The sequence below is a fragment of the Notamacropus eugenii genome, chromosome 6 (assembly GCF_028372415.1).
Source record: "Notamacropus eugenii isolate mMacEug1 chromosome 6, mMacEug1.pri_v2, whole genome shotgun sequence".
NCBI lineage: Eukaryota > Metazoa > Chordata > Mammalia > Diprotodontia > Macropodidae > Notamacropus > Notamacropus eugenii.
The window spans coordinates 262,187,858-262,201,908 of record NC_092877.1 but is presented as its reverse complement, the minus strand read 5'-3'; the positions used below and the strand labels follow the sequence as shown (position 1 = coordinate 262,201,908).

The 14,051-nt window shown below is 36.4% G+C and overlaps 1 protein-coding gene across 7 annotated transcripts in view; it reads right to left on the bottom strand.

Moving 5' to 3' along the window:
• The window catches only part of TBC1D4 (TBC1 domain family member 4), a 216,783-nt gene that overhangs the window by 15,472 nt on the left and 187,260 nt on the right, over positions 1-14,051 (bottom strand). For all 7 annotated transcript variants that reach the window (XM_072622295.1, XM_072622300.1, XM_072622294.1 and 4 more), the window contains 3 exons: positions 11,901-12,059; positions 9,838-10,082; positions 4,466-4,625 (listed from right to left, as the gene is read on the bottom strand). In XM_072622295.1, the coding sequence (XP_072478396.1) occupies positions 4,466-4,625; positions 9,838-10,082; positions 11,901-12,059 (564 nt within the window). The remainder of the gene's footprint in view (positions 1-4,465; positions 4,626-9,837; positions 10,083-11,900; positions 12,060-14,051) is intronic.

The following is a 14,051-nucleotide window of genomic DNA, read 5'->3' as shown; positions in this document are numbered from 1 at the left end:
ATAACACAAGATTTGACTGCTTCCAGACTAAGGGACAAGAGGACATGGAATATGATATTCCAGAGGTCAAAGGAGATAGGATTAAAACCAAGAATCACCTACCCAGCAAAACTGAGCATAATACTTTGGGGGAAAACATGGAATTTTAATGAAGTAGAGGACTTCCAAGAATTCTTGTTGAAAAGATCAGAACTGAACAGAAAGTTTGACTTTCAAATACAAGAATCAAGAGAAGCATGAAAAGGTAAACAAGAAAGAGAAGCCATAAAGGACTTATTAAAGTTGAACTTTTTATATAAAGTTGGACATTCCTACATGGAAAGATGACATTTTTAACTCATGAGACCTTTCTCAGTATTAGGATAGTTGGAGGGAATATATATATGTATATGTGTATGTGTGTGTGTATATAGATAGAGATACAGATATATATACATATATGTGTGCATATGTGTGTGTATATACGTGTGTATGTATATGTATGGAGAGAGAGAGAGAGAAAGACAGAGGGCACATAGTGAGCTGAATATGAAGGGATGATATCTAAAAAATAAAATTAAGTGTTGAGAGGAATATACTGGGAGAAAGAGAGAGGTAGAATGTAGTAAATCTTCTCACATAAAAGAGACAAGAAAGAGCTTTTACAAGTGGAGGGGAAGAAAGGGAAGATGAGAAGGATCAAGTGAGCCTTCCTTTCATCAGATTTGGCTTCAGGAGGGAATAACATATACACTCAATTGGGTATGGAAGCTTATCTTACCCTACAGGAAAGCAGGGGGGGAGGTCATAAGAGAGAGGAGATAATAGAAAGGATGGCAGATTGGGGGAAGTGGTAATCAGAAGCACTTTTGTGGAGGGACAAGTCAAAGAAGAGAATAGAATAAATGGAGGGTGGGACAGAATAGAGGAAAATATAGTTAGTCTTTCACAACATGGAAGTATTTTACATGACTACACATGTATAACCTATATCAAACTGCTTGCCTTCTCAATGAGGGTGGGTGAGGAAGGGGGAAGGGAGAGAATGTGGAACTCAAAGCTTTAAAAATCAATGTTAAAAAATGCAAGTAGGAAATAAGATATATAGGTAATGGGGTATATAAATCTATCTTGCCCTACAGAAAAACAGAAGGGAAAGGAATGGAGGGAGGGGGGTGATAGAAGTGAGGGCAGAATGGAGGAAGGGGTAATCAGAATACACACTGTCCTGGGGTGGGGAGAGAGGGGAGATGGGGAGAAAATTTGAAATTCAAAATTTTGTGGAAGTGAATGTTGAAAACTGAAAATAAATTTAATTATAGGGGGGAAAAGGGCTATATCAGGCCTGAGAGAAAGTTATCACCAACAGGGAAGATAAGGCAGTGCTTCATAGAAACAAACACAAAAGCAGAAAAAGCACTAGCGTCACAAGACAGATTTGAGTCCTCACTCCAATACTTACTAACTATGAGACCATGGCTAAGCCACTGAATCACTGTGAGGCTCAGTTTCCTCACCTGTAAAATGGAAATAATAATAGTTGTACTATTTACTACACATAGTTTTTGTGTGGAAAGAACTTGGCAAATCTATCATACAAAAATACTGGATGATGCGTGGCTGTAAGTATAGTGTCCATGTGAATTATGGGGAAGTAGCATTTCAGCTGGACCTCAAAGGATGGGTAAGAATTCAATAGGAAAAGAAAAGAAGGGGGGAAAAAGAAAAGAAAAAAGGGTTGGAAAACATTTGCTTTAAAGTTCATAATGTTCTTTACATATGTTGTATCACTTGATCTTCACACAATCTTATCATGGTCTAAATTCTAATATTTTTTTTTTTGTCTAGGAGTCACTGGGTACAGAGACAATAAGTGAACAATTTGGGGAAAACAGATAAAGTAAACCACATTAATAACCTTGGAAGGGAAATGGAGGCTTATATTAAAGAGTCCTAGATGTGGATAAACCTAAGTACTATATTCCTCTTAACTCACTATTTTTCTCAGGATTTGGGTTATTCTAAATCTTTGAATATAAAACTATATATAAAATTTCATCTGTGTATTACTTTTTAAATAAAGAATCTAAATCCCAGAGAAAAATCTATGGAATTCAATCGCAGAATGTAGTAGATTGTTTTTTGTGTGTGTATTGTGTTTTGGTTTGTTAGATGATTTCTCCCATTCATTTTAATTCTTCTACACAGCATGACTATAGTGAAAGTGTATTTAATAGGAATGTATGTGTAGAACCTATATAGGATTGTATGCCATCTCGGGGAGGGAGAGGGAGGGAGGGAAAAATAACCATCTAAGTTGTAAGGTAGTGATTGTGTGACGCTGAAAATAAATAAAATTAATTTAAAAAAAAAGAATCTAAACTAATTAAGTACTATAAAAAGACTGTGTTTACCTGCTTCTTATTTCTCCCAAAACAAGAGGAGAACCTGATTTTGAATCTTGACTCTTGACATTGGTCACTTTTGTGACTGTCAGCAAGTCATTCGAATCTTCCTGGGCTTCAGTGTCCTCAACAGTAAAATAAGACTGATACTAGAGGAATGCTAAGATCATTTCCAGCTCTACTTGTGATCATATGATCCTATCCCTTGAAAAGAATTAGACCGATCCTTTCAGAATCCAAAAAGGATAGTACAAGGTGGACAGTGCTGTAAATAAAGCAAGGCCTTCTATGGAACTGAAGTTCATATTGTTATTCAATTCCTTTGAAATTATATTCAATCCCTTTACTCCAAAGGAATCTAAGGCTAGAGTGGAAAAGAAAAGCCTAAAAAGGTTTGTTTGTTTCTGGGTTTGTTTTTGCTTTTTCCATTATAAGGACAAGTGATGCAGCACAGGCTACTACAAACAGTAGTGGCTCTGGAGTCAGAGGACCCATGAATCTTACTATCCTGGGCAATCTTAGGCAAATCATTTTAACCTGCCTCACCCACAGTTTTCTCATCTGTAAATTGATGGGGCTGGACCAGAAATGTGACCTCTGAGGTTCCTTCCAACTACAGGTCTAAGATCCTATGCATAGAACTCCAGAGACATGCAAGTACTGATAGATGATCAAACAGTGGGTCCATAGAAAGAAGAAGGGTTTAACCACATATATTCACATCTAATTTGTGCAGATCCTCAGCAGACAAAGTGCTACCCCTAAGTAAGTAGTTGATGAGACAACTGTACCAAAGAAAAGAAATACATGTATTCACTGACAAGTACAGAAAAAAAAAAGAGAGAAAGTCATAACCCACGCTTTCTGAGGTGGTGAGTGAAGAACTTCGGTACTGGCCTGACACAGTTAGGCCCGGGCAATCAACATCTGGATTTCCCCTAAAAATTTCATTCTCTTCCTATACTGTGGGAGTCCTGTTGAAAGTTCCTCATTCCCCTGGGCAGCCTCCAAGGCCAAAGGCCTTTCAGATTTTTGTCTTGGCATCAGTACTGCAGAATGCAGCATCCAATATACTGAAGGCAGGCATTTAGTAAACATGATGAATTTGAGGGTTCTGGCTCTCTGGGCCACTTCTGTATTTCTTTACTTCTGATTACAGACTCCCTGGCTAAAAAGCTGAATCTTGGAAAGGGCAGACTAGTAAGTTTTTAATTTTTAACAAGATGGCTGACAAATAATCCAGAGGATAGATGGTGCTTGACAACTGTCACAATCCAAAATGCTAGTGCTGACCAAATAATATTGAGCTGTAATGTGGAAACTAAGTCATGACTCTCTAGGAAGTGCTCTGAGTTCCTTGAAACTGCCACAAACAAATAGCTGAACCTCTTTAAAATGATACTTGGAAACTAGGTCACTGCCCACCCTTCAGGAACACAAGCATCCCAACTCGAGTTATGTAAGGCTGTTCAGTCATACATCCATGACTCAGACATCTGAGCACTCTTTCAACCTGTCTCTTAGCCAAGATGGGGGGTGGGGAAGGGGAACCAATGGCTAATATCACTAAAAGAGAAGCCAGGACAAGCAACAAAAAGGAGGAATTAAAATTATTGCTCCAATAACAATAAAGAGATAATTAAAAAAATATTTACAAAGATACTTAGGTAGATAATCTCATTAGAAAAGTGTTTGTTACATGGAAAGAGATGTCTACTGGGCAAAGGAAAAGCAGAGCAAAGTCAGGGCTAAAGACCCATGCAGAAATCAGTACTGTGAGAATGCCTGGCTCAGATCCAAGAAAAATAAGACATTGATTTCTCTTTTAAGAACATATGAAAATAAGAGTTCTATTGCTTCCTGTCCAACGGCAGTGGCTCAATTGTTGGGGTTTCTCATTTCAACTCTATTTAAGACTCATATGGTTTCAAATTATTATCAAGCTAGATACAAGGATCAGATTCCAATAACAATTTGCCACTGTTAACACAAGATGTAAAAAATGGGGTACCATATGGCTAGGTAGTGTTTTGTTTCTGCAACAAATAAAAATGCTCAATTGACTATAGTTCATATCTTACCAAAAACTCTGGCTACAAATCCTAGTGGAAATTGGGAGGCAAACAATGTGAGGAACCAGGGGGCAGCATAAAGACTGGGGCTGATTTCATTCTCTTCAAGATGATTGTAGAGATCTCGATGATAGTCATGAAGGAGCCTGGAGAGCTGATACATCTGAATCTAAAGTTAATTTTAAGAGGAAGAATGTTATATGCTTGTTTTGATGTTTCCAAAATATACAATTTACACTTCATTAAAGGTTTTGTAACTCTTTAAACTTCATATAAACTTTCTCAAAGCAATTCTATTAATATTATGAGTTAAAGGGTGATCCAGAAGTCTAAGTCTATTTATATCAGAGAGGGTCATTAAAAACCTATGCATCAATGTCAAACAAGTCCCAGACATTTATTTGCATTAATGGAAGTACACATCACACACAGGTACTCTTCATGATTCAAGATAACTACCTGTTTATTCCTATCCATCCTTCCAGGTGTAGCTCAAATACAACTCTTGACATTTCTATCCCTAAAGTTCAAGTAAGATATTCTGTCTTTGATTTGAGGTATCATCCGTGCCCTGATGTGAAATTCAAATATATACTTAGGAAATCCAGTTTATTTTCTTATTAATCATAATTAGTCTTACAAACAAAAATTTAAACAACAATTTATGAATTTGCTAACCGTTTTGCCCTGCTCAGACTTTAGCTAGGTATTTGATCTTTAAGTATAATATACATTTGTTTGTTTGTTTTGGTACCAAGAATCCCTATCTCAACCACACTAGAAGTGAAGGGTCACTTTCTGGCCATATCCCACTTCTGGCATGGGAAATTTTGCTTTATTTCTAAATTGGGCTGGTTCACTCCTCCTTAGGCAGCCTGGCTGATCCCCACCTTACCCCCCACGCCTAGGGGCTCACCACATTAGTACTAATATCCAAAAGGCTTAGCACACTGCAACTGAGAACTCCCAAGTCCAGTGATACACCAATCCCCCGCCCCCCTCCCCAGTAGCAAGATCCTTAGGCCTGCCCACTACCACTGTCCAACTAAAATTATACACTCAGAAACTTAAGCTGCTGCTAATTCCAATTCCTTCATAACACTGTTTTCCATGATCATGTAAAAGTACAGTTATAAAACAAAGGAGCTTATCGTGACTGAAATATAAATGGTTAGAAGAATAATTATTTCAGTAAATCCTACTAGAAAAATATATTGCTTTCATGTGTACTTCAACAGCAGATTCAAGTTCTAGAAATTGGAAATTCCAGCTTTAAATCAACCTAACAATTAATTCAGTATAACAAATTTTATAGGAAGCCAACAGGTAGGTAAAATCAAAAGAGATCATACTTAATTTTGAGTTACTTAATCCAAAATATTCTGCTGTTCTTATCCAGGAAAATAATGGTTATAACACAAAAATCACATTTTTATGACTTCTCTACAGCTTAAGCCAGGAATTCAAAGAAAATATAAACATCAGGATCAATCACACAAAGAAATAAAGTATATTTACCTGACCAAAAAAGATTTTAATCTGTATAATATAAAGAGCACTGAACTGGCTAATGGGGAAGACAAAGTTTAATTTAAATACAAATCCAAGTCAATTCAATAAATATTTCTTAAATGCCTATTAGGTATTACGCACTAGGTAAACACAGACAAAAAGAAAAAGTCCCAGCCTTCAAGAAGGTTACCTAAAGAAGGATGAAAAATACAATACTTATCCAAACAAGTAAATATATAACAACATAGGGAAAGAAAGAACACTATCAACTAAGACAATCAAGACAGATTTCCTCTAGAATGTCACATCTGAGTTGAACCTCAATGAAGGGTCAAAGTAATTAGAGGCTGAGTAGGGAGGACGGTCCATGGCAGAGGAAATGAAGGAAAGGCAAAGATGAAGAGACAATGCTGAGTTCAGGGGACAGCAAGGAGCACTGTCTGGATGGACACAGTGCATGAAAGAGAACAATATGAAATAAATCTGCAAGGATGGGATTTAAATGCCAAGTTGAGGAATTTATATTTTTTGTAGCAGCAACAGGGAAACACTGAAGCTTCTTGAGTTTTCTGACCATCTCAGTATGTAACTAATACGGAATGAAAACGGAGAGCACCAGAGTTGAGGAAGCTGGTAAATTTGGAGGCAACGATGTTTAAAAAGAACTAAACACATACTGAATTTCCTACATGTTGAAAGGGCTAATGAGGAGGGGAAGCCTAAGTCAATATTGAACTCCATGAAAAAGGAAGGAGATAGACCTGGGAGTCCAGAGGTAACTGCAGTAAGAATCTGGGTAGGGTGATATAGGGGAGGGTTGTTAAATGATTTTCCTACATGAAGGGATTAAAGAGGGATGTGAGTAGCAAGAGAATATGCCTACTTGGCTCTCATAGGGCAGGATGGGCATCAGACAATATAAACAGGTACTAAAGACAGCAGTCTCCATGCTAATGAAGTTTACAGCCTAGTAAGGGGATACAAGATCACAGATGGAGAGTCTGAAGTGACCTTAAACATCATCTAGTCCAACCTATTCACTTTACAAATGAGAAAACTGTGGCACAGAGAGGTTAACGGACCTGCCCTAGATCACATGGGTATTAAGCGACAAAGTGAAGATGGGAAACCAGATCCCCTGACCCCAAATTCATCACTCTTTCCAAGAGAACACACAAAGTACAAAATAATGGAGAACTGAACTTAAAAGAGTAATCAGTGTTGAAGTGTGAAATGTGTCATCATTACCAGTTGGGGGAATTGAAAGAGACTTCTTGGAGAAAATAGTATTTGTTTGTTTGTTTCTTTGTTTTAAAGACAGGTAAGGGCAGAGACTCAGGCTGATGGATCCCTTGATTTTGGTAGGTCTGAGCTGCAGTTGGGCTAAAGTCATTTAAGTACTAATACAGTGAGCCTCCAGAGCCAAAGTCCACAAAGCTGTCTAAAGAGGCATCAAAAGAAACCAGGTAGGAAAAATGGAGCAAACTTCTAAATCAATCAGCACTGGGCCCTGTGAGGGGCTGTTGCGATAAGAAGACAAAAAGAAAAGGGAAGGGGAAAAGGGAAAAGGAGGATAATTCAATGTGTGCCACTGGAGGAAGGAGTCAGATAAAGATACCCCTTCTCATTATAGTGCCTGCCAACTATAAAAAAAGTCCTTTCACAAAAAAAATGTAAACTGTTTTATTTACCTTTTTAATCAAAACTAGAGAAGAAATATGTATTCATTTATGTATGCATATAGTTTATGTGTGTGTGTGTGTGTGTGTGTGTGTGTGTGTGTGTGTCTCATGGAAGAGAAAAGGAAATGGTGAGGTTAACGGGAAGACCACAAACAGGCTTGATACTCTGCCAAACTCCTAAAAGGCAAAAGCTACCATTTACTAAGTGCCATTCTTTCTTAAACAATTTTTAAAAAGTTAATAGTTAGATTACAAATATTGCCAGGGTTTTTAAATTCCTCTCTAAAAAGCTATTCTGAGAGTCCTCTGTTCCTCATTTTCAATAAAAGAAAATTCTAACTCATTGTTCTGTGATGTGGGAAGTGTTGAGTCTCATTTTGCTAAGGGAAACATCCTATTCACATATTTTACAAACTACTAGAATATTGTCATTCAAGATTTTTGAAATTCAGTTATAGTTTCACAAATACAGGTATAAATGGAACCATCTCTGGGTGATCACCAGTTAAATTAAGTTGATTTATATACATAACATGTATATTTCATAGACACCTAAGTGATTTATTTCTAAGTGAATTTTGTAGCATGTCTACCTTTAACTATAGGAAACAAAAAAACTTCTTTTAAGTTTTTTGGAAGAAATTACCCTATATATAAAAAGATTTTAATTCCTGTATCTATAGGCAAAATCTGTTTGTCAGATTAAAAAAAATTTAAAGAAATGATAATGGAAGTGATTTCTGTCTTTGTAGGTATCAACTCACACATTTCTACAAGCAGCAAATACTAAATAGCAGCTATATATAGATGTATCTTCAGAATTCATAACTGTTCAATTCAGGTGACCTGCCTGGGAACAAAGATATATGAACCTAATATGAGGTAATATCTGAAAAAAATTTTCTACAGTCACTTTGGCAATAATTTGACATGCTACCAAAAAGTACCTCCATCTACTTACTGAATTCCAACTCTGGCACCTCTTCAAGTAGTGACCATACCTTGAAGGTGACCATACATTCTCACACACAATCTATACTAGACTGTTTACTATTGGGGGGGGGGGGGGGCGGAGAAGAGAGAAGGGAGAGGGAGAGTGGAAAGGACAGAATTTGGAACTCAAAACTTTAAAAAATTGTTACAAACTGTTTTAACATGTAATGGGGGGGTGGGGTTGAGGCAGAAAGGTGAACAGGATAGGACTGTCCAGAGCACCAGGTTAGTTAGGTGTAAAGAGGCTCAGCATCAGAAGTTTATCTAAAGATTCTCAGACTCTCGAACAAGATGAACAAGGTTAGATTCTTTCCATACTTAAGTAGAGGGAAAATCCACATTGATGATATAACAGTTCTTTTGAAATTCCAAGGTATTTAATTCTTGCCCAAAGTTAGGACAAGCATGAGAATTCTGAGAATTCTCTCTACATCTCGCTTTTCTGAGGAGAAAAATCCTGACCACTCCCTACCTCAATCACATTTTTCAAGAAACAGACAAATAAGTTAAAATGAAAAGGAGCATCTCTAATTTTACCCCACATTTTCAAGGACTAAACAAAAGAAAATAAATTCTCTTTCTCAAAGGCAAAATCTGAGAACCATTTTATTTTTTGGTTTCATGTGGGTTAGTTTCTAACGAGGCTTTCATGTTAAGTTCAAAAAAGATAAATTAATCAAGAAGATTGCTATTTCAATACCCAAGAGAAAGGAAAAAAAACTTTCAGCAATGATCTGTGATCCTACCCAAATAATGAACTGGAAGAAAGTAAGAAATTCTAAGAGCACACATTCTCTCTATGTAGTCTGTACTTGTACTATCACAGTCATAGACTTCGAATGTAAAATGACATTAGAGGTCATCGAGTATTGATTTTTAAAGTCAAGGTTTAAACTCAGGACTCCCTCTGTTCTGTCTTTCTAAATGCTTAATTATTTCAAGCCCTTTGTTTAAAAAGTATAGTATAAAAATGGAATGTTATCTATAATTATTCCTAAAGACTTAGTATATCTCCAAGTTCTAAGAAAATCCAGTAAAACAATAGGAAATGGTGCATTTACCTACATTCCAATACTTATTTTCATTCCAAGATTTTTAATAGAGGTGTCTGAACTATGTTACATCCGAATGGAATTATTACCAAGATATCTGCTATCAAGATTTTGCTTTCTTTATCACAAAGCACTGACTCACCTGGAGTGACATCATGTCTGGTCTGTACTGTTTCCGGAATCCGAGGTCATACATGAGGAACTTGAGCATTTCAAAAGCTTGCTCTTCACTCATATGCAGAAGCAGTACTCCAGCCACAAAACTAATCCCCTGGCAGTAACCCACTTCTTTATCCAGCAAAGAATAGGCCTTCAAAAGGTTAAAGAGGGATAGCTGCCCAGATCCCAGCTGTACAGAAAAGTAAGGATGAGTGGGAAAGGTCCTTCCTGTTAGAGTGAGAGAAAAAAAATTACATGGGTGTATATGTGTGTGTGTGTGTGTATACATATGCATAAACACACACACACACACACACATATTCTCTTGTGGTTAAGTACATGTTTGGATGTAAAAGAAAACTTGAGCTAAGCAACATTTAACTCAGGGGTGGGGAACCTTCAGCCTCAAGGCCGTACGTGGCCCTCTAGGTCCTCCAATGTAGCTCTTTAACTGAATCCAAACTTCAGAGAATTTTTTATTCAGATCCTTTCATTATGGGGATTTGTTCTGTGAAGTATGGATTCAGTCAAGGGACCTCACTTGAGGACCTAGAGGGTCACATGTGGCCTCAAGGCCCCAGTTTCCCCACCCCTGATTTAGCTAATCCAGATCATTCTGTTCCAAGACTAACATTCTTCTAATCACTATACCAACCCACCCATCCACCCAGTTCATTTCAGGAAACATTGTGAAACAACTTTCTTCTGTAGAAGAGCAGATTAATTTGGGGAGGAAAATAGTCTGGTGTTAAAGTGAAGTCTTGACACAAAGCAACCCAAGGATTCAAATTTGTCACCAAGTCAAATAATTCCAGTAGAGCTCATGTTTTAACTTAATAAAACAGAATTCTTAAACAGTGTAATCATCATCTAATTTGAAGGAAAAAATCCAGTCAGTCACATACAGACTTCCTACTCCTTTTCTAGGAATTTGACACTGGAAGCAGTTTTTCCATTTATCTTCATATTTAGGAAATGTTTTCTCCCCAGAATTGCCTGAATAACTGTCACTTCTATGAATGTTTTAAAAAAAGAAAAAGAAAGGAAGAAAAAAAAGGAAAGAGAAAAATAACAAAAATTTTAAAATATTTCCCTCCTACTTGGGGGCATGAAATTAACGTGAAACAGCTTCAGCGTGGAGCAATTGAGTCAGAAATCTCCCAATGGTAACAACTAAGTACTGTAACAAACGCATCTCCACTACCCAAACTGTAAGTGTTGGCGTGACATTTCTTCATTCAAAAGAAAATGAGGTCTTACACTAGCTTCTCAGATTTTATGCCTTTGCTGAACAAGTACTTTCTATCAGAACTCGAAGAGATGCCTATCGAAAATTTTTTTGCTTTCTTTCCCACATACATACGTAAATAATTTTTCCAGAAATTAGTAATAATAATCTACAGTGTAAACAAGTGAAAAGGCTGAAAGGACACAGATGGTTGCAGTATCAATTTCCCCCTTTATAAGGAAAAGCATAATCTCTATTACATTGTTACTTCAGTTTAAAAAAATGAACCAAAATAAAAAAGAACACAAATACACACCTTTATGTGCCCTTTTTTCTCACTAAACCTTAGTCTTAAAAAATTACTTCCTTTGTCATTATTTCTCAATTTTCCTTGAAATTTGCTCTCCTCATTTTTCACTCTCATATGCATGGAATCTACTGCCTGAATAGCTATCCTCTAAAATCCCTCTCTCTCAGCCTAGTTCACAGTCTTTGCCATCATTCTTTCCAGGCCTGCCCATTGTTTCCTAGATTCATTAAATAAACAGTTACTGAATGCCTACTCCATAGGACTCTCGAAGAAGTCTTCTGTTCTGATAACATAACCCAATGGAGAAAAAGAGAAGTAAGAACTAAGTTAGGCAAACAGAAATACCTTCAAAAACGTTTTGTTACAAAATTGTCTAGACGCCACAGAAAGGAGAATGGAACTGGATATATGCATGTCCTTTCTCCCAAAAAGAAAGGGCCATTAATAACTTCAACAAAAGGACAGGATATGCGCTTTAGTAAGCTATTTATCAATATGGCAACCATACCTAAATCTACAAGGATAGCATGTTGCTGAGCTGTGAGCTGCTTCAAAAGCTCTTTATAGGAAATGTCAGGAGGTTGTTGTTTACTTGGCAATCGGTGCCTCAAACGATACTGTAGAGCTAAAAACTGCCAAATTTCTCCTCTACGACTTTTAGGCACCCCTAAGAACAAAGAGAAAAACCAACAAGAATTTAAACACTTGAATTAACTTGCAAAATTGCATTAGGAGTACTGTATGCAATGCTGACAGTAGCAGCATTAAGCCATACCACCCACTAAGATTAAGTAATGCATTAAATAGTGACAGAACGGTAATTTAAACAAGTTTAATCCTGTGGCTGCCTTTATCTTTGGAACAGAAAACATTCCAAGACAATCAATCACTTTAATCTCACACAGAAATCTCTAAATTTATAATGCAAATATACTTCATCTTCTAGTTGAAGTTTTTGAATAAATCTTCATATATGTGCAAAATGAGAGAGCTAATATTAAGATTTCTTCGGCTCTGTCAATTTATGACTATGCATTACATATCATATTTTTAAGTTAAAAGTCTCAAGGTAACCCATACAACACATCCGCAGGGTTTTTCACATAGAATATTTACCTATTCAAAGGAGGAAAAAAATGAGAAAATAAGAGTTGAACTGAGTCACATAGGGGTAGAACTAGAGAAAAACTCCCAGTTCTCTGGCCAGCTCAAAATAATGGCATTCAGTCGTTGGCGGTGGAGATAAGAACAGTGGTTAGCATCTTAGGAGCTATAGGAAAATGTTTTATCAGTATAATGACTGACTTTTCACTGGGCAGGGACTGGGTCTAAAATTTGTATCTCCTATATGGCAACCACTACAGTATCTTTTACCAAGAAAACCACAGAAAGGGTCACAAGAGTCAGACACAACTGAAACTACTGAACAACAACAGTGTCTAGCACCAAGTACCATAGACAGTGGGCATTTAATGTTTGATGGATTGAATATATTTTTGGGTCACCAGAAAAATAAAGTAGTTAATATGAGTACTTTTAATATTTTTGTAAAGAAGGGATGTGAGACTTGTAACTGCTTCCTGAATTCCTTACTGCTTAAGTCAATATCAATTACTGTATTCTCAGTTGGTTGTACTGCCAGGGTAGTAAATGATCTATCCAGAGGCACCTTAAAATTAACTGTTAAATGAAATCTTGACACCTGAATTTGTTCTTAATTATGCATCCCATACCCCAAATTTTTTTTAAAAAATAAATTTTTCCAAAATAGCTTTGAAAGTCCTTTAAAATTATGCATTTACCAGTCTGAATCTCACCTTCATTTTGTTCAATATATTTTTTCCTTAAAAGTTTATTCTATTAATTTTTCCTAAAATTTCCAGATGATCAAAGAAAAAGATATATTTATGTTGTTTCTATTAAAATTTAAAATGAATCATTAATGTAGCCAGTAAACAAAAGCATCAATTTTTGTAGAATTCTAGAATATTTTCAGGCTCTTCTTGGAGTTTTAATAATAGTTTAATGTATTAAATCAATAGACAACCATTCATTTATTCAACAAACTCTTTCAAAAGGCTACAAAGGTGTAGCCACAAAGGAGACACTATAGTCCCTGTTCTCTTGGAGTTTACAACTTAGGAGGAGAATAACTGAAATACATTACACAGGAAATGCATTATTTTTAGCACTGAGTTTTAAAGACTGAAGGAGAATCTCATTAAGTTAGAGAGGGAAGAGAGGGTAGAATCAGGAAAGCTTCATGAAGGAAAATGTTAAACTTTGGAGGACAGTTGGACAGAATTTCTGTTTAACAGAATGAATTCAGGTTCAAAATTTGGTATTACATTTTTTAAAATTCTGAATATAGTTTGATTCACAGAAAAAATTTTAAAATACCACATATCTCGAAGCAGCTAGATGGAACAGTGAATAAAGTACTGACCCTGGGGTCAGGAGGACTTCAGCTCAAATCCAGCCTCAGGCACTTGATATTTACTAGCTGTGTAACCTTGGGCAAGTCACTTAACTCCGACTGCCTTACCTCCTGCCTCTTTCCACCCACAAAAAAAGAGCAAAAAAATAAAAAAAAAACAAACAAAACCACCACATATCTCAAAGGCAAAAAACAAGAATCAAACAACTAAGAATAGGCTGT